Source organism: Phaseolus vulgaris, chromosome 2 (genome assembly GCF_051622355.1).
Source record: "Phaseolus vulgaris cultivar YP4 chromosome 2, ASM5162235v1, whole genome shotgun sequence".
Taxonomy (NCBI): domain Eukaryota; kingdom Viridiplantae; phylum Streptophyta; class Magnoliopsida; order Fabales; family Fabaceae; genus Phaseolus; species Phaseolus vulgaris.
In genome coordinates, this window is record NC_143499.1 from 20,543,490 (window position 1) to 20,565,488 (window position 21,999).

The 21,999-nt window shown below is 33.9% G+C and overlaps 2 protein-coding genes across 2 annotated transcripts; both read left to right on the forward strand.

The window, feature by feature from the left end:
* Positions 1–2,136: 2,136 nt before the first annotated feature.
* Positions 2,137–21,999, forward strand: LOC137810855 (uncharacterized). Its single transcript, XM_068612321.2, has 16 exons — positions 2,137–2,316; positions 8,749–8,793; positions 9,101–9,141; positions 9,257–9,338; positions 10,909–10,953; positions 11,311–11,367; positions 17,289–17,348; positions 17,437–17,564; positions 17,993–18,260; positions 18,352–18,418; positions 19,082–19,152; positions 19,223–19,312; positions 19,941–20,049; positions 20,468–20,559; positions 21,117–21,222; positions 21,683–21,999. Exons 1-16 carry the CDS (start codon positions 2,191–2,193, stop codon positions 21,793–21,795), a joined length of 1,500 nt encoding a protein of 499 aa, XP_068468422.1. The 5' UTR covers positions 2,137–2,190; the 3' UTR covers positions 21,796–21,999.
* Positions 4,437–5,673, forward strand: LOC150029045 (uncharacterized). The gene is made up of 3 exons (XM_090299374.1): positions 4,437–5,105; positions 5,190–5,425; positions 5,502–5,673. Exons 1-3 carry the CDS (start codon positions 4,437–4,439, stop codon positions 5,671–5,673), a joined length of 1,077 nt encoding a protein of 358 aa, XP_090155500.1.

The window sequence follows — 21,999 nt, forward strand, 5'->3', positions numbered from 1 at the left end:
AAGTCTCCTACCCAATTTTAACAGCTTGTGGCATGGTCTAAGGACATTCCTTTCTTCTCAAGTGGGCCAGTGCAACTAATTTGGAGAAGCATCACTTGCTGAAGGTGCAACAGCTACAACATCAAAAGCAGGTCAAACTAAAACTCAACATACAAAAACTAGTCAAGTTGATGAAAAAGTTGAAATCTCTCCACTTGAACAACAAAATAAGGAGATTGATTCCTTTGAAACTAAAAGATAAGAATTCTTTGACAAAGTGATCCGGTTCAAAAATCAGAGGAGGATTCACATGAGGAGGAAGAAGAAGATTGAAACAAAGAGTTTTCCCTTTAATTTTTGTCATTAAATTCCATTTTAATCTATTAAATGTTAGCTATTAAGTTACTACATATTAATTTTGGTGGAAAGTGAACTATTTTGAACATAACAGGAGTGATATTTTATGAATATACAATGACAAATAGGATTGTACATATCTTTTTAGGGGATACTTGGAATAATTTTTCTAGAACTTGATGTTGGAACAAGAACTAAGAACTAAGAGCTTAAAGCAACCTAAAACTTAGTGTAAATAAATTGTAGACTTTACAAAAAATCAAGAAAAATAGTCATTCCTACCGTTGAAAATGTAGGATGCAATTATATAGATTCACACAATCTAAGAATTAGTACCTGGGGAGAATCAACCCAATGAGAAGAGAGAACCAAATCAAACATTGAGGTGAGAAGAGTGAGGGACTTGTGCTAAGTCTTTTCAATTTGTTTTGTGTCAAGTTTTTTTTTTATTGTTGTTAAGCATAGAAAACATGAAAAAGGATCCAGGCATTTTTTTTTAAAAGCTGAAATCTAGAGCCAAAAAAGCCAACCTAACATGAGAAATAATGAGGTTTGTTGTTGTTCCTTAACTATACTCTATACACATACCCTGAACTTAATTGTTTAAATTCTATCATTTCACACCAAAAAGGAGAAAGAACAATTTAGGTTATACTTGTATATGAAGGCTTGAGAAAAACAAGTGATGTGTAACACATAAAAAAGAAATATTGCAGTAAAAATGTTGAGTGAAAAAGTTAACATCACTTGGGTGAAAAAGCTTAAACACAAAAACAAGACTGGAAAAGAAAGGACAAGAAGGATAAATTGAAGAAAAATTCAAATTGTATGCATACTCTTATATCCTTCCTTAATGAGTGAGTAATTTGTAATATAGAAAAACCAAGCTTCTTGAAATCAAAAGACTTAAATATTTTAAAATAAAAAAAAGTTTTTCATTTTTTATCTATTAAAGAATAAAACTGTTCAATTAAAAGATGAGATAAGAAGAAGAAGAGTGTATCCTTATTTATATAATGATATAGATGGTACACATTTTAGGCTACCAATTAAACAAAATTAAGTTAAATTCTATTTATAATAACATCAAATTTAATATAAATCAATTTAATCTTACTCTAAAGATATATTCTATCCACTCAAAATTACCAGATAATAATATAAGTATTATTAATTTATTTCATTAATTAAAAGTATAAAATTTTCACATATTAAATAATACAGTTTATTTTTTTTTTAAATATTCTAAAAAGTAATTTTTTTTTTGAAATTTCTAAATTTAATAAAATGAATTATTTAAAATCTCTCACTCAATTTATCAAATTCAATTTAGCCTAATGAAGACTGGATGAATTAGGTTGGAGTAATTATAAATAAATAAAAATACAGAAACTTTCATACCAGTGTTAGATTCTTTTTTTAAGTATACGATGAATTTGTCCAATCTAACTTATTTACCTTCTTAATAAATTTTTTATTAAATAATATTAACAAAATTAAATATTTTTTCACCTAAAAAAATTAAAACTAATGCTAAAACATAACTTGGTTTGTTTTTATTAGATAAAATTAAACATTCATCATAGTAGCATTAGATTGAATAAAATAAAACTCATTGTCCACCGCGTAAATTGGATTTTTGAATCCAACACGTAATTGGGCAATGGACCCATACAATGACCCGACCAGAATAACTTTACCCGATGACGTGTACCCTAGTTCCTTCCAGCGTCTTCCCCAGCACAAAACAGGCTAATAGAACTCGGCATTCTACTTCTTTTGCATCGGTTCAGAAACTGTAGTCACTCTGGTTGAAATTGAAGGTTCTCACAGTAAAACTTGTTGAATTGAGTAATGGAAGGGAATGCGAAAAGCGACCAAATCGTGGATGTAGGATCGGTAGTGGAGGCCGTTTCAGTCGATGACGGTGATGCTCCTCTCTACAGCCTCGAAAGTCTTTGCATGCGATGTGGTGAAAACGTAAGCTTCTCCCCATTCTCCGCCACCTTTTCCTTTTCCTTTGGCTTTTCAATGAATTCACTTTCTACTTTTTCGCGCACCTTTTGCGTGGTTAACTCAGGGATTAAATTCTCCATTCTTTTACTCTCACTAGTGCAGAAATGTAAAACAACGACCCTTTATTTAGTGCGGCTTTGCGTTTAAACGCATTTGTAAAAAACGCGGTGGCATTTTTGTAATTAAATTGATTTACAAATGCGGTTCTAGGGTAAGACCGCATTTGTAAATCAATTAAAATGAATTACAACTGCTTTGCATTGTAAGTTTCAGCTCTCTCTGCTTCAACGTTTGTTTTCGTTTTCGTTTTTGTCATTGTCATTATTCACTTCCTTGGCATTGTCATTTCGTTTTCTGCATATAGGTGGTTACTGTTCTATTGGTTCTCTGGTTTTTTCTGCTCCGCCACCGCCACTGCTTTCGTCACCGCCACTGCTTCCGCCTACGCCTTCGTCTTCGTCTCCGATCACCATCAACCTAAAGGTTGGTGTTGTATTTATTTAATATTTTGAATTTATATTTAAAATTTTGAATTCATATTTAATATTTTGAATTTTTATTTTTCTGTATTATAATATATATTTAATTAATAACTAATATAACTTGAAATGTATAACTAATAACTAATAATTTATATATTTGTGTGTATTTTGAATTTTTGTATTATATAATTTCTATTTTCTTAAATTTATATTATATATAAATTCTATTTTTGTAATTATTTTTATTTTTTGCACTTTCTCTTTGCATATCTTTCTTTTTTTCCCTGGCATCATTTATTTTTTATAATTGTCACTTTAAACTACTTTTACTTAAATAAAAATGAATATGATATTAATCTTTATGGAATTATAATTCTATAGTGTATTAAACTTTGTTCTAGAATTTTAATTTTAGAAGTGAAATATTTAGTTAGTTGTTAATTACATTTTAATAAAAGTTTTATGTTATGTTAGTTATTGTTACTTTTAGAATAGAAATATCGTGTTTGGATTGAGTCCGGGGGTGTTTGACCCTCGGCAAATGTGTGAGATTGAAGAGAATACTAATTATTAGAAAATCCTAACTATATTCCAGAATATATAATGGATCGAAGTTGGATTAATGCTGTTCGTATAAATGATGAGTACGAAAGGGGAGTAGAGGAATTTATACAATTTGCGCAGCGTAACGCGATTATTAGTGGTCATGATGGAGCAAAGATCAGGTGTCCGTGCGTTAACTGTTTGAATGGAAGGATACTGGATGTGAATATCATGAGGGAACACCTGCTATGTGATGGGTTTCTTCGATCTTATACAACTTGGACATGGCATGGTGAATTATTAAATTTACCACGTGTTTCCGTAACTGAAGAATATGTGGGTTCTACCATGGATGAAGCAGTACACGATGATGGAGATGATGATCGATTGGAGGACATGATTCGTGATGTGGGAGCTGAGTGTTTTGCAAAAGCGCATGGATATGAAAGTATGTCAAAAGATGCAGAGACTCCTTTGTATCCTGGATCAACTAACTTCACACGGTTGTCGGCGGTGTTAAGATTGATGAATTTGAAGGCAATAAACGGATGGACTGATAAAAGCTTCACGGAATTGCTCCAGCTGTTGAAGGATATGCTTCCAGAGGGAAATAGTCTACCTAATCGTAATTACGAGGCAAAAAAGATTCTTTGTCCAATGGGTATGGAGTACAAAAAGATACATGCATGTCCTAATGATTGTATATTATACCGGAAAGATTTTGAATTGTTGAAAAGTTGTCCGAGGTGTGGGTTATCACGTTATAAGTTGAAACAAAAAGATGATGATTCTATTGATGACATGGAAAAGCATGGACCCCCAATGAAGGTTATGTGGTATCTTCCCATCATTCCAAGGATGAAGCGTTTGTTTGCAAACCCAGACGATGCTAAGAATCTTAGATGGCATGCAGATGAGAGGAAATGCGATGGCATGTACCGACATCCAGCTGATTCTATTCAATGGAAGAAATTTGATGATGACTTTCCAGAATTTGGTAAAGAATCAAGAAATATCCGACTTGGTTTAGCTACAGACGGAATGAATCCGTTTGGTAATATGAGTACAAATCACAGTTCCTTGGAATCCGACGGTACATTTGTTGCTGAAGGTTGTCACGATATCCTGGTTGAAGCAATTGGACGACCTGAACACTCTGGTCGTGTTCGTGCCGCTGGACAAGGGGTCGGAATTAAACTTTATTTTGGAGTTTCAGAACGACAGCCATCCTCCTCCTCCAAGAAGGAAACTCAAATGAAGACTAAGTTACGTGAAGAAATAATGGAGGAGATGAGAAAGGAGACTGATTTGATGTGGCTGGAGATGAAAAAGGAGAATGATCGAATGCGACAAGAGTTTCTATCGCAACAAGTTTGTGCTGAGCCGATTGAACCCCTTGTTAGTCCCACTCCCAAGAGCACAAAGGGGAGTTGTGCGGCTCCTCCAACATCAGGGGATGATATCAATGGGCAGACGGAGGATTGTGAGCTACTGGTAGTGGGCGGCAAACTTCCTCGGGTGGTGGCACTTGGAAAAGTCTATAAAAACGCCACCACCTTACATAACGTTCCTCTCTCCCCTGATGTGGCGAAGGTAACTGTTGAAAAAGTACGATTTCCTGATGCTCGTGTTCCACTACCTTCAGATGAGGTAACCACTGTGGCCGATGCATTTCAGACATTCGTTGCCTGGCCCAGAGAGCTCATTCGATCTATGCCCGAACCTCATGTAATAATTTCGTTTCATTATATTATTTTTTATTTATATTTATATATTACATATAATTTAATACAAATGTTGTTTATCTTGTAGGAACCTTTTCAGCCACCAACTCCGAAAAAGAAGCGTGAGGTTCCAGTTGACGATCCTATGGCTTCCCTACGTCTCATTGCTAGTCAGATTGGCAATGATCCTTTTCCAGTTCCGTGGGATAATACATTTTTTCAAATCAACACTGAACTGCCACTGATGATTTACAACACAGATTTATCAGAATTTATATCTGGGAACCAGGAGCTCAATATAAGTATAATTCAATTTTTTATGATGTAAGTATCTTTACCTATTATTCAATTTACTTTATGTTAAATTATTATTGATTATGCTTTAACTAAAAACTTGTAGGTTTTTGCATAGAGTCTGTATCACTGAGGGGAAGGAAAATATGTATGGATTCGTAGATCCTGCATATACTAATCCCGTTGGACCAAACTCAACTGAGACTCAAGCATACATCACTAACATCCTGGAAAAAGAGGGAAAACAAATTTATTTATGCCCTTACATTAATGAGTAAGTTTAATTATATGTCAACAATTATTATTATTTCATGTTTTAAATATTTACTAACTCTTTTCAATGATCATATAGGCATCATTGGCAGTTACTTGTCTTATCAATGGTTGATAAGACTACTGTGTGGTTCTGTTCCCTACACAAGAAGATGCCCACAAAATTTAAGGATATCATTGATACGTAAGTATAGTATAAACTTAACTTTGTATATGTTACTAATTAACCATCTACTAACGAGGTTTTTTGTATTAACCAGTTCATGGCGTGGATATAACATCCTAAAAGGTCGATCCAGTTCAAATAATTTGAACTACATAAGAGTAAAGGTTTGTAATTTTTTTCTTTCTCTATTATCATTGTTTATCAATATACTAACATATTACTTTTTATTGAATTATATAGTGTAATAAACAACCATGAAGCTATGAGTGTGGCTATTACATTATGCAATGGATGATTACCATTATAAGACTAGGTGTTAAAACTGGTTGGAAGGAGGTATATGTTAAATCATTTTTATAATTCTTGAACATATATATATCTAGAAACTAATTTATGTCAACTTTGCAATGCAGTTATTCACAGAAGAAACCCCAATGAGTGAGGAAGGCATTTCATATGTTAGAGATTCTTGGTCCACATACTTCATTAATTTTTATAACTCTAGCATAAGTAAACAACATTAGTGGTTTTATTATATGTAATTTGATCACTTGTAAATGTACATTTTGATGATTTCAATTGGTTACTACATTTTTGTATTTGTCTGGCTGGGTTTAATCATTATGCAGGTTATTTAAATATATGGTTTCTGCACAAAACAGGATGTACCAAAAAAAAAAAAAAAACACTATTTACAAATGCGGTCATTTACCAAGACCGCATTTGTAAATAGTGAATTCGCATTTACAAATGCGGTCTTAGTAAATGACCGCATTTGTAAATAGTGATTTATGACTGCGGTTTTTACCAAGACCGCATTCATAAATCCTAAACCCCAAACCCACTCCCTAATTCAGAATAATATACAAATGCGGTTACCTAAAATGACCGCATTTGTAAATGTGATTTATGAATGCGGTCATAGGACCGCATTTGTAAATTCCAGATTTACAAATGCGTGTTGATCAAATGCGGTTCTATGACCGCATTTGTAAATTTAAAATAGCCGCATTTGTTTAACTTATCTGCACTAGTGTCTTTTTCTTCTTTCGGTGGACGTTGCGAAGTTAGCGCTTTGTTTTCTTCCGTTGCATCAATGCGTTCAACTTGTATTCAATAATCGATTACTTTTACTCCTTCTTTTCCGTCCCTCGTAATTTCTCGGGTGAACGTTAGATGTTTATGACATGCTCATGTGTTTTTTCTTCTTCTCTGCGTCATTGCTTTTAATAGTCTATGAACAATGCTCGATTTCTTTTACTTTTTTTTTCTCTTCCCTCGTATTTAATCGGTGAACGTTGGCGAAGTTTAAACAATGCACCTTGTTTTTTTTTTTCTTTCCCCGCTTCACTGCGTTTAATTTGTATTCAATACACCATTTTTTTGCCCTTTTCCCTTCCCTCTGAATTAGTTGGTGAACTTTGTCATGTTCTAAACAACGCACCTTGTTTTTCCCTCCTCCTGCTTGATGCGTTTAATTTATGAGCCGGTGGTGTGTTTACTTTACTTTATCCATCAATGCGTTTAGTTGGGGTTTGGGGATTGTGGGGGTGGTAGTGAACACCGCTTTGAACTCACAACTCCTTGAACTCACAACTCCTTGAACTCAGGTCATATAGTTTTTATTTCGCTCAAGTTTGTGAAAGTGACTTGTAATAGTACTATTTGTTTAGCATAAGTTTTTAGGAGAAATTTATCAATATAAGCCATTTTCTAGTTTATTATAATAATCAAATTTATGATTTTAAGTTTCATGTAATGGGAACTTAATTAAGCTCTTAATTAAATTGTTTGCGTGTATGAGTTGGGAACTAAGGATACGTTTAGTTCATATTGAAGTATAGCACTTTGCCCAACCAACCAAGTCACAAGGAAATCTTTTTGCTTTTTGTCTATTGTATCAGGGTCGGTACACTGCACAAGTGGAATAGGCTAGCACTTGGCACTAACAAAACTGTTGTCTGTTACAATTAGGTGATGCACTGCACTCCTAGAATAGTTTAGCACTCACTACTTAAACATTTTGCTTTCTCTATTGTGTTGGATCAATGCACTGCACATGTAGAATAGGTTTACAGTCGGCACAAGCAAAACTTTTTGGTTTTGTCTATTGCATCGGTTTGATGCACTACACATGTAGTATTGGTTCGTATTAGTGCAGGCAAAACTTTTTTGTTTTGTCTATTGTATCAGGTCGACAGACAACATCTGCAGAATTGGTTTGCAGTTGGCACAAGCAAAAATTTTGTTTTTGTCTATTCATCAGGTTGATGCACTGCACTTTTACATTAGGTTTGTACAGGGCACAATCAAATTTTTTTGTTTGTTTATTGTATATGGCCAATGCACTGCACATGTTGAATTGGTAGTACTTATTGTCTTTGTATTAGGTTGGTGCACTGCACATTTAGAATAGTTAGCACTTAGCACCAGGGTTGATGAGTTGCACAAGCATTTTGGAGGTGAGCAGGCGTTGATGGTTATTCTTTAGCGGTATTAATGAGACTTTGGGTATATCTGACTAGTTGAAGGGTATATCTGACTTTGGGTGGTCTTGTGCATGGAAGTAGAAGTTGCCTGCGTTTAGTTCAACTTTTTTTTTTTTGAAGAAATAATAATTTATTTTTGTTAGAGTACTAATCGAATAGTTAGGATAAAGGAGCAATAATGTCATGGTACTAATTTATTTACAAGCAAAGCAACATTATTACCCGAGTAATTGAGTAATGAATATTTACATTTTTTGTGTGTTTCGTCTTTTGTGTTGTTCTATTCAGGGCCATGTTAAAAATCAAGGAAACAATTATTTATCACTCAACAAATGAGTCAAATTCACCCTAAGTCTTAATATTGTATCTTCATCCAAAATATTTTAATTTTATCATCTGACTTGAATTTTTGTCATGTTTGTCAGGGGATTACAAGATTTTTATTGACTTTAATTCCCCACTTCAGAAAGGTATGTCTTGTCTATTGCTCCATTTGCTCTTGTGATTGGCAAGTGGTTACTGTTGGTAGGTATTGGGATATATCATATATGTAGTTAAATTTCATCTTTATTTCTGTCTTTCCTTATGTTTAGGCCTCATTCACTTTTCTCCCTGATGTTATTTGTTACATATTTCAATTAAATGAATTAGCATTATTGATTCACAAATTACATAATGGATCATAATACATGTTATTTTTATCTGCTGTTTCTTTTGTTTTGTCTGTCCATTAGTTTTCTGAAATATAACTCATTGTCACATTTACCTTTCCTGCAGATTTTGTTATCAGCTTTTGAATGTCCACATTGTGGTGAGAGGTAAACGGCCCTTTAGTCTATGCCCTCTCCGTGTGCGTTGAACATAATTAGTTCCTTTCATCTTCCTCAAAAGTTAATTTTTCTGTCTTTTATAATTATTGATTTTATCTGTTAGGAACAATGAAGTACAGTTTGCTGGTGAAATTCAACCACGTGGTTGTTGTTACACTTTGAAGATTCCATCAGGCGAGCAAAAGGTTGGTTTGTTCAAATTTCAATTCCCCATCCCCAAATGATTATTATATATAACATAAGAAAACATATATGGCGCCTAGATGAATTTTAAAACATGTTGTAGTAGTCAGGGTACATACAATACTTACCTGAGTGGAGGTACTCCAATGCCTTTATTAGCTATCTTCTTCCCATTCAGTTAACATCCATGCTGAGGTTCTTGACACTAGTGACTGCCGTAGTTTGAAGGATGTTTTTTCATACTTTTGCATCCATGTTTAGCTAGAAGACCATTGTTGTTGTTGAAATCAATATTTACCTTGTAGGATCATACTATGCTATGAGTTGAACACACCCTGGAAAATCCCTTTCTTCTTATTTATGAAGCCCTTCCCAATCCATTCGTGATCTTCTCCATCTTGAACTGTTCAACCTTTTCTGTCATTCCATTGTTGCCTTAGAGTATTACCACCTATAACTTTTATTATTGCACCTTCCTTTGGCTGTAGCAACATTTTCAGTTTAGTAATCCTTACCATAGAAGTTAATTTTGTGGGATTGAGCTTGACCCTAAGCTCAAACTCTATGATGGTAACAAAGGCAATCCTAAATCAATTGTTGGGTCACCTACATTGGCCAATTCCAGACTTATAGTCCTTGGTAAAGGGGGTGTTGGTTCAAATGTATATTAATTAAGGACAATCCTCGCCCACCATAATTTGCAGCCACGTGCACCTTCATTATGGTAGGTGAGTGGGTAAGTATAAATCCCGCATAAAACTTGGAAAATTGTGTGGTTAGGTTAAATCCTAAACCTAAATACTAAGAAAGTTCAACAACATAATTTTCTAGTCAACTAATAAATAAATAGAATTAAGAATTTCTTTCTCACATTTCTGATTATACTATTTGGATACCTGACTTACTATAGTTATAACTTTTAAATCTAATTTTGTTTTAATGTAGTGATTTTGGAGGTTATTTTCTTTGTTTATGATATTCTTATGCATATGCACTATATATGTATAGTTTTGCATTTTATGTAAAACCATAGGATCTTACCATCCAAGTTAAGATCCCCGATTTACGAGTTTTTAATCTCCTTATCCTAGGTAGAATATTGAGTTTAGCATTGTAAAGGACATCTATCATGTAATGATATAAAACTATTTGAAGCAAAATGCATGCAATCAAGATTGTAAAACTTGAGAGTTCATAGAAACTTGTGAAGGCTTTTGTAAACTTGACTCAAACTTGTAAGAGTTTACTTACCATAAAAAATATTAACAATAAATAACATAGTAATTATACATTTGAACTCCATAATAAAACAATTGTTAAAACAAAAACTTGGCAATAAAACAATACAGTCAACTACAAAAGTAAAGCATCTCGGTTTGTCAATAATACATTTCTACTAAATAAGTTTAAACTACATCAAATAATTAAGAAATAAAATATTATCTCTAATACTTGTTATGGTGAATGTATGATTACTTGGGATTATCTTATTTTGATTTGTAAGCTTGTCTTTGTGGTTTGCCGTTATGATGATTTGTTTATACAAGTGTCTAACAAGTTTAATGAATGTAGATGCTAAATCGTCAAGTGGTTAAATCAGAATCTGCTACCATTAAGGTACTCAAATTTGTTTTGTTTATTTTCTTTATATTTATTTAAACTTGTGTACCCTATTTCCTATTTAGATTGTAATCTTCAAAATTCTTTAGTTCATTAACACCTTGGTTCTTGTCTCTTTGAAGTCTAAGGCTAAGCCACATAGTCTTAGTTGAGCTGATATTATCTACCTACATACCTATTTATCTGTATGTCTATTTGTTTACATAGATAGAAAGATAGATATTTTTATGAAAGAAGTAATTTAAGATGTTGCTTCTAAATTTTAATGACTAATCTGGTTCTATTATTCAAAATTTATAGTCTGCTTTGTAATAAATTTATTCAAAAGGCAACCTTATATGTATGATTGTGCAGATACCTGAACTGGATTTTGAGATTCCACCAGAGGCTCAACGTGGTAGTTTGTCAACGGTACTTCTAATACATATTTCAATTTACTTTGTTGTTTCCCATTCCTAGCAATGTCAAGTTTGCTTGTTCAATTTCTTTTTCTGGGTAGGGCAGGGGGTTACCCATTATTTCATTTGTCAGTGAAAATCTCGAGTCTCAACATTGTGTATTTCTATTTAAGATGGCTAAATTTACTCTGCATGTGTATAATCATCTAGTGAGTAAACATGTCAGTGTCCTTTCTGTTTGGTCGAAACAATTGTTGAATTAAAAAGAAGAGATTGCTATCCTTTTTGTCTATTTTTTGTTTGTTTGATTTAGTGTAGATTTTTTAAGCTTTTGGTTCGACTCTTGATCATATCATAGGTTTGGCAATTTCTATATGCACCCTTTATTTAGTAGCCAGGAAGATTTTTATTCAATTAAATTAATTGAAACAGGACATCAACTTCTATATATAGAGAACTATAACCCTAAAGTAATTATTACAAAGAGATCTCTAGAATCTTCTATAGCTTCTAACAACTTCTAGTAGTACATTTATATCCTACTAACAACACTCCCCCTCAAGCTGGTGAATGGATATCTATCATTCCCAGTTTGCATGTGAGATCATGAAATTGTTAAGTGGGAAGACCTTTTGTAAACAAGTATGCTAACAAGATGGCACATAAGAAGTAATGATAAGGCCACTATCTAGTTTCTCTTTAAGAAAGTGTCGATCTATCTCTATATGTTTGGTCCTATCATGCTGAATTGGATTGTGAGCAATGCTAATAGCTGACTTATTATCACAATAAAGAATCATAGACTCTTCACATGCCACTTTAAGATCTTTTAGAATAATTCTCAATCATAATAATTCACATTCCCCTTGTGCCATAACTCAGAATTTAGCCTTTATAGTAGACCTTGCAACAACATTTTGTTTCTTCTACTCACCAAATTTCTAGCCAAAAACATGCAATATCCTAAGGTGGATTTCCTATTTGTGACACCCTTCAAAATTTACATTAGTATACACTTCCATTCTTAATTTTCCATTCCTTTTGAACAATAATCCCCTTCCTGGATTGTCTTCAAATATTGAGGGATTCTATTCACAACTTGTAAATGTCTCTCACTTGGATTAGGCTTAAACTGACTAACTACACTTACAACATAGGCTATGTCAGGTCTAGTGTGACCTAAGTAAATGAGCTTCCCCACAAGTCTTTAATATTGACCTTTATTCACAGTAGTTCTGCCTTCATCATTTCTAATTTACGGCTTTGTTCTATAGGAACTCTAGTGGTCTTGCAATCTATCTTACTTGTTTATTTTAGAAGATTAAGAACATACTTTCTTTGGGAGACAAAGATCCTTTTCTTCGAGTAAGCTCAATGTTGTTAAACTCGAGGATCGAAAAAGAGATAAAATATTGTAACTCGACTCGTAAAGGGTCAGTGGTATATGAAAAATAATATTGAATATATAAAATAATTAAACATATATAGTATAAATCGCAAGATTAATGCATAAAATAATTAATAAATTAATAAATATTTAATACAAATAAACTGTCTACGTTAGGTCTTTATATTAGTAAACTGTCGTGCCTTGCTTCCACATTAGGTTTGTGTTTATATTAGTAAACAACGGTGCCTTTAACAAGGCAAGGGAGTAGAAGAAAGGGAAAATAAAGAAGGAACAAAACATGCCTATATAAAAGGCAGTGGGGAGAGGGGGAGGCGCAACGACGGAGAGGTGCGACAACGGAAAGGTGCGACAACGGAGAGGTGAACAACGGAGGAGCGCGTGATGGAGGGGTGAGTGGCAGAGAGGCGCGGTAACGGAGATGCGAGTTTGATATTAGGGTTTTTTAGGGTTCCTTTTGGACCTCATTCTTGGGCATCATTTTCAGAGTTTTTTTTTTCAATAGGCCGAGCCGTGACTCCTTGATTCTTTGATCCGGCTACTGAATCGTCGGATCGCTCCGATCCATTTAGGTAGTGATCCATCGTGCGATCCGGCACGATTTCTTCTAAAAAATTGCAAGATTGTACAATCTTACGATCTAGATCATGATTTTAACAACATTGAGTAAGCTACTTCTATCCCAAGGAAGTACTTTAATTTCTTAGATCCTTCATTTCAAACTGAGTAGCAATCTTTTCTTTTCAAGATTTGTTTCTCATGTTCATCATCTTTTTAAAGGCATAAATATATTGCTCAATTTTGGTATCAAGCAAGCTTGTCATTTAATCTTGTAAGATTGAAGAGTTTTCAAGATATGATTGCTGCTATAGGTGCTTATGGACCTAATTTGCCAGCTCCTACCTACCATGAGATTAGAGTTCCACTCCTCAATAAGGAAATTGAGTACACTGAAGAATTGTTGAAAGATCATAAATTGCACTGGACCAAGCATGGTTGTTTTATCATGTCAGATGCATGGATTGATTGGAAGCAATGATGTTTGATTAACTTTTTGGTGAGCTCTCTTGTAGGGACAATGTTTGCCAAGTCGATTGATGATTCTAAATTTGTGAAGACAGGAGAAAAACTCTCTGAGATGCTTGATGCCCTTTTGGAGGAGATTTTTAAAAGAAAATGTGGTTGAAGTTATCATAGATAATGGTATTAATTATGTCTTGGTTGGTAAATTATTGGAAGAAAAAAGACATAATCTTTATTGGACTCCTTGCTGCCTATTGTATAGATTTGATGCTTGAAGACATTGGAAAACTTCCTTTGTAGTTCCTTGAGTTTATTGAGATAATTTACAAATAAGAGGGAATTGGTAAGACATGCAGTTACAAGGTTTGCTACCTCTTATTTATCATGACAAAAGTTGTATCAAAAGAAGGGAAATTTGAGAAAGATGTTCACTTTAAATGAATGGAGCAAGAACAAGCTGTCTAAGGAAGCTAAGGGTAAAGAACTTACACAAATTGTTCTTATGCCTTCATTTTGGAATCATGTTATATTTACTGCCAAAGTCATGACTCCTCTTCTTCATGTACTTTGTTTGATTGATAGAGAGAGAAAAGCAACTATGTGTTATAAATATGAAGCAATGGAGAAAGTCAAGGAAACAGTAATGAAGTCATTCAATAACCATGAAAGTAAATACAAGGATGTATTTACAATCATTGATAATAGATGGACATGCCAATTTCATCGCCCCTTGCATGCAATTGGTCACTTTTTGAATCCAAAGTTCTATTGTTCTAACCCAAAAATGGAATATGATTTGGAAGATACAAATGGATTGTATGCTTGCATTAAGAGGCTGGTGCCAAGTAAAGATGTGCAACAAAAATATTTATTTGACTTGCCTCTTTATAAAAGTTGAAGTGGACTTTGCCAAAGAATCAAGGAAGACCACAACCCCAGGTGAGACAGTTAAACGCTATCTAAATTGGGTTAAGATGTAAATTATATCATATAATGGTTACATTGTAAGTTTTTTTACTTTTATAGCTCAATGGTGGAAGAATTATGGGCACGTAGCTCCCAACTTATAAAAGCTAGCAATTACGATTTTAAGTTTGATATGTAGTTCATCGAAATGTGAGCGCAATTGGAGTTTATTTGAGGAAGTAATAATTATTTCTCTTAACATGACTCATTTCATTATTATTTTGTAGAATGTAGAAATAAATTAATTCACATTATACTTGTAGATTCATTGAAAAAAAGGAATAGGCTGTACAAAATGTTGCATGATTTGGTTTACGTAATCAACAACTTGCTCAAAGATACAATATTAGAGATAAAATAGACCCTATTGTACTCAATGACATTGATGAGTGCAATGAGTGTCAGTGTTATCACTTTTCGGTTATGGCGGTGCCATGGCGGAAGACGGTGGTGGATTTTCCGACCACCGCCACAACAAGGCGGTGGTGATGCGGTTTTCCATGAAGGTCGCTTTTGGCATCTCAGAAAGCTAACGAAAAACGAAAATATCGGAAAAGGCAGAGAAAAACACTGTGACAACGACGACGAAAGTAACAGCGGCAGCGCACGCTGCGACGATGGCAAAAAATGAAGAAGGGACCTTCGGCGCATGAAGAAGATAAAACACCTAAACCTAATTTTGAAAAAACCCTAATAAGATTGGGCGTTTGACCCATTCCAACTTTTAACTAATAAAACCCTAAAATCCTCATTATTAAAATAAAATTTGAATGTGCTGCAGCTGCATCAGTTATTTAACCTAATTAAGAGTTCAAAACCTACTTAAATTAAGTTTGGGCCTTTGGCCCATTCCAACTGTTAACTATTAAAACCTTAATTATTCAAATAAAATTTGAATGTGTTGCGGCTACATGAGCTGTTAAACCTAATTAAGAGTTCAAAACCTACTTAAAATTAGTTTTTTTTGGGCCTATTTTTGACCTATTTAAAACATTATACTTATTGCAATCCACAATACATTTTTTTATCTCCGCCACAACACCTTCCGCCATAACCTGTTATGGTTTCCGTTATAACTTTATAAAGGATTTATGGGGTCTCCGATATGATCCGTTATTCAATATTGATAACATTGATGAGTGGTTAGTGGGGCAAGTAGATGATGATGATGATAATGATAATGAAGAGGGGGAAAATGAGTTGGTTTTTTATGATGCTTCCACTCTAAATTAGGCAACTGCTTATGAAGCTTCAGATGTTGGAGAACTACTAATTTACACAAGAAGACAAGTAACCAGTAAAAGAAAGAAACCATCAAGTGGTGGTGGTATTGTCATTGGATCTTCTCATGCTTCTTAGAAAGGTCTAGCTGCAACTCCATCCCCAACAAGGAGGAGCAAAGAGAAGATTCAAATCGGGGTTGGGAATGAATTGCATGATAGCTTTGATTTTGAGTTTGAATAATTACTTAACTTTGACTAGAGTTTCTCTGAAGGGGAAGACGATGGATATGCCCCATTGGATAATATTGAAGAAGAGTCAGATAGTTAGAAACATAAGATAAATATTACCATGTCCAACTATTGGGATACGAGTCCCATTGGCAAGAGTAATGTAATTACCAGGAAAAGAAACACATGACATTAAAAGAGATGAGTGAGGTGTCATATGGTCTGTCGTACCAAAGTCTAGAACTCAAGAGTCCTTGCATAAATTTTAAGAAACATCAAAAGAGGAATTAGAGTTCTTACCAGTCATGGTTACGAAGCAAGTACCACAAGGTGGCTTACTGATAGACTCCATGAGAGATTTTAAACGTTCAATTTCAGCATGTAATGCAGGCATTCCATTGTCAATTGAAGAGGATGAAGGAAGATCATCATTACTTAATAGAGTTGCCGTGATAAGATAAATAGTAAAAATTTCTTAGTCTCCCTTGTAAGTATAATGAAACATTAACACAAAAAACTTCAGTGACAGTGAAAGGTCGTAGAAATAGGCCCCAACATTGTGAGCTCTAATACTAACTTAAATGAAATAATATGAATGAAAGAAGATTTTTATTCAATTATATTAATTGAAACAAGACATCAACAATTATATATAGAAAACTTTAACCCTAGAGTAATTATTAAAAAGAGATATCTAGAATCTTCTACAACTTCTAACAACTTATAGTAGTACATTAATATCCTACTAACTTAAATGAAATAATATGAATGAAAGAAGATTTTTATTCAATTATATTAATTGAAACAAGACATCAACAATTATATATAGAAAACTTTAACCCTAGAGTAATTATTAAAAAGAGATATCTAGAATCTTCTACAACTTCTAACAACTTATAGTAGTACATTAATATCCTACTAACATGAAGCTTCTACTAGTACATTTAATATCCTACTAACAACAAGGAATGTAAATCGCGGGCATCAGAGAACTCTTAACTTTCTTTTGTGAAAATTCATGAACATTGAACAGTTGAAAATTTGTAATCAAATGATTCAACAATATCTTTTGTTGTGTAATTATAGGTGGAAGGGATACTTATGAGAGCAACCGATGAACTTCAAGCCCTTCAAGAGGAACGCAAAGTACTATTTGTTTCTGCGCTATATTTTTATTTGATGCATGCATTCCTCTTTAAATAACTTAATTAATGTTATGCTTTCTACCCTTTAGAAAGTGGCTCCGGAGACAGCTGAAGCAATCGATCAGTTCTTGGTGAAACTGCGAGCCTGTGCAACAGGAGAATCATGCATCACATTTATTCTTGATGATCCTGTCGGAAACAGCTTTATTGAAAATCCGTAAGAGATTATACCTTGTAGAAGTATTTTTTTTAAATGAGTAAAAGTATTTTTATTAGAGAAGAGATTATAACAATAGAGGCTAAGGTATCCTCACTTACAAGTAAATGACCAAAGGTATTCAGTGATAGCATATGAATTAGCAACCTCCTGGATTTGTTGCTCAAGAGTGGAGTGTGGTTTAGTATGTAAAGTGCTGATCTCTGTATGGGCTAAAATTTAGTCACATTGTGCTTGTGCTTGACTTTGGATTGGATACATTCTTTTATGAATCACACCATATTGTACCTTTTAACTTATTTTAAATTGGTCAAGACAAACATGTATTTGTTGGTGAGGCAAACTTGTACCTTCATTTGGTACTTGGTAATATTAGTCCAATGTTTTAGCTGGTACTATTTTAACTAAATGCAGAACACATTGAATAGGTTTGCACCATCATCTGATCCATCGTTGACGATCAAGTTTTATGAGAGAACTCCTGAGCAGCAAGCATCATTGGGATACCTTGTTGATTCTGCACAGGCTGAAGGAACTCATGTTGATGCCCCGGGAGGCAGAGAAGCTGTGACTACTGATCAAGTGAGGAGAGAACCACATGGATCAGTAGGGGCAACAGCTGGCCATCGAGCCATTGCACAGAGTAACAGTGCAGAAATTGCTGAAGCCTTGTTTCGATATACTGCACCAGAAGAGGTACAATTGCTGAACTATATAGTTCTGTGTACTGAGCTTTGGCCTTATGTGTTTGTTTATTCAGTGTCAAGTTGCTGCCTTTTTTTGACAGGTGATGACTTTCCCTTCTACTTGTGGTGCCTGTGCTGCTAGTTGTGAGACTCGAATGTTTGTCACCAGTATCCTCTTAGCACTTTTCATACTTCCCTTGGGATATTGTTTGATTATGTTACATTTCCTTAGAAGGATTCTGTCATTTTAAGCTCGATGTAAAATTTATTGGGTTAAAGAAGATTTATATTTTGTGTATGCAAGGGTACATAGCTTTGTGGGGTAAAATAAAATTATATAAACTATTGGGGCTTATTTTTTTTATTCCATGTTTGTATTTCAGTTGAAATTTGGAGCTTTAGCACCTTTTTGATCTGCAAAAAGTGAAATTACATAAAATAGGGGATAGCTTTTCTTTATTTCAACTTCCGTTGTGATTCTATGTTTCTGTATTTCAGTTGAAACTTGAAGCTTAGTGTCATCTACTTGGTGCTGAATAGTTTTTGGATAACCATGTGTTCTATTAAAAATCCTGAACATGATCTACTTTCAAATTTCAGAAACTTGACTATGGATTTATGCTACACAACATTAATTTCAAATGAAACATCTGTCTACAGTGTTGCATGTATTCTGATTGCTGATAGGGTAAAAACTAGATAACATTTATTTGCTTGCTTGATAACGGTCATACTCTTCAAAATATGCCATGTGCCAATTTTATATTCTATATTATTGCTTAACAATTTCCGGCATTTCTTCCACAAGCTGTTGATCTTAACAATGGACAGATATTCCTTACTTCCAAGAAGTAATTGTTATGGCATCCACATGTGATGCTTGTGGCTACCGCAACTCTGAGGTATGCTGATTTCTTGAGTGTAGCTCTGTCTTTTTAGGGCTGGAATAAACATTAATTTTCCATATTGCAGTTGAAACCTGGTGGACGAATTCCTGAAAAAGGAAAAATAATTACTCTTTCTGTGAAAAATGTCAATGACCTGAGCCGTGATGTAATAAAGGTCTGTAATTCTTTGTGATCTTAACTAATTTCAACCCATCAGTTTCTTAATTTGTATATGTTTAGTGATGAATCACGGATCTTGTAGTTTATCCTTGCATTTAGAGAGCATATATTTTTTCTTGTTTCTAGTATGTAATTACTACAAATTGGGATCAGTAAAAGAAATCTCATTAGAAAAGAAGGTACTTTGGACTTTGGTTATTGAGCTACTCAAATGTAGGGAAAAATGTAAGCTTCCAAACCTGTTTTGCAGAAAGTGTAAAGTAACTAAGGATAAAAACTAATCATGAGTACTCTTTCAGTGCCACTTTAAAGTTTTGCAATTTATTTTGACATCTCCCTTGCATGAAGCTATAGCATTTTAAGGAATCAAATTCGCATTTTGGGGTTTTTAGAAGCCTGAAATGATTTTTTCATCAAGAGATAACCTAGAAACGTTAACACCAACATGTACTGTTTTCAATGATATATCAAAAGTTGTAATGATACACATACAGTCTTGCTAAGTTAACCTGTGAAATATGTCATGATGGTACCCATATAGGCCTGACCATTTAAACATTATTTTATGCAATCTGAGATCTATACATATTATATTTATTGACTGAGTAGTTTGGTTTGATTAGTCTGATACTGCAAGTGTAAAAGTTCCGGAAGTTGACTTGGAGCTGGCAAGCGGAACCCTTGGAGGAATAGTTACAACTGTTGAAGGTTTAATTACAAGAATTAGTGAAAGTAAGTATCCTTCTATCAGTCACACAAACTATATAGGCAGCTTCCTAATGAGACAGGAGGATTAGGAGTCATCTTTGTGAAAAGGAAAGGACATCGTAGTACCCATACACTTTGTTCAGCTTCAATTGTAACAAAATGATGAAAACATTTTTCTTTTCAACAGATCTTTCAATTTTCAACCACTTGAGCATCATTATTTATTTCTTTCACTCCAAATAATCTATCTCAAATATGTTTTAAAAGTCTTCTAAATGCCAAATTTGTATCTGTTTTGGATGCATGGAGTTTAAACTGTTCTCTTTTGTCATGTTTATGATGTTCCTGATCCCGTTGTGTGATTTAATTTTTAATATAATCTATTTATTTTTGCTAGAATGTATCAATGTAGAATATAATTTTATGTGATTTGCATGTACAGGCCTTGAGAGGGTCCATGGCTTTACTTTTGGAGATAGTCTTGATGAAAATAGTAGAAGCAAGTGGATAGACTTTAAAGCAAGGCTAAACAAGGTAACACGTGACTATTTTATGAGAGTTGGTTTCAATTTCTCCAATATGTTTACTATATAATTCTATTTATCAGGTTATTATTGCAATTTTTTATATTTATTCTTTACACAATGTTTTGTGGCTGACTGGGAAAAGAGGGAAGAGGAGCAATACATAACTTCAGGCATTGTATATTCTTTTGTATTTCTAAAATAATCTTGTCTTTATTTCTTGTTCTCTTTTAGGAGGATATGTTGTCCCCTTTTGTACCTCTTTCGACACCTCACTTTGAAAAATTTAGTAAAAAAGAAATGGACGACAAAGAGAATAGGGTCCACGGAATTTTAACCAAATGCATTGTAACAAGAAGGGTCACTTTGAGCAACAAAAACCTGTGGTCATATTCCATTCTACTTTTGGGTTACATTATGCCTCTTTAATACCAGCAACTAATAGACTGCATCGGTCTTTGTGTCTTTGAATTTTGAAGGCTTTGATTTGACTTAACCTATTTAAACTTATTGGTTCAAGGTCTTGGATCCCACTTTTTTTTATCTGCATTCTTTCATTGTATGCAGCTTCTTAGCTTGGAAGAACCTTGGACTCTAATTCTTGATGATGCATTAGCCAATTCTTTTGTAGCACCTGCAACTGATGATCTGAAAGAGGACAATCAATTAGCTTGTAAGTTTTCCAACTCAGACATCAAGCTATACTTTGAGCAGATAAAGTTCACATTTTCTGAGTTGAAATTCTGAATTCCATTTCCATGATGCCAATTCTTTTTCTATACATATGGAAAGTTGAAACATCAATTTTTTGTTCCTTAAAATATCTTATTCGATTCAACTATCGGAGTTGCTGGGGATCCCGAGTCCAGACCATCATGTAGATAAACAAACAAACAGAAGTAGGTTCATTTCAGACATTTCCCCTTGTTAGGGACTCGTGTTTCAACCTTTTGCTTTACAGTGTGCCCTGAGTAGCCTGCATAACTGGATTTATGTGATGAATCGGTCTAATGTGCTGTATGTGTAAATATGATTCTGATTGTTTAATGCTGTGTTTAAATATGGTGCATAGTTTTTCAGGTAAATATATTCATGTTTTGTGGTTTTCTGTTTTGCAATTGGTATTTCTCCAGTTGAGGACTACGAGAGGTCATGGGAACAAAATGAAGAATTAGGTCTGAATGATATGGACACCTCTTCTGCCGAAGTTGGTGATGCACCAACCAATACTTCTAAAACTGAGTGAACATCATGTAGTTTCCTCTCCTCACGCCCCAACCAAAACAAATGGAAGTATTTTTGTGATAGTTTGATATCATCGAGAGAATGGAAAAGTCTGTTGTCTTGAGCCTCATTTCATTGGCTTATTGATATATTTTAATGTAAGCCCATTAACTTGTATCATCCGTTAGAATAGTTGTCTGAAAAATGTAACTTCGTGAGTTAGTAA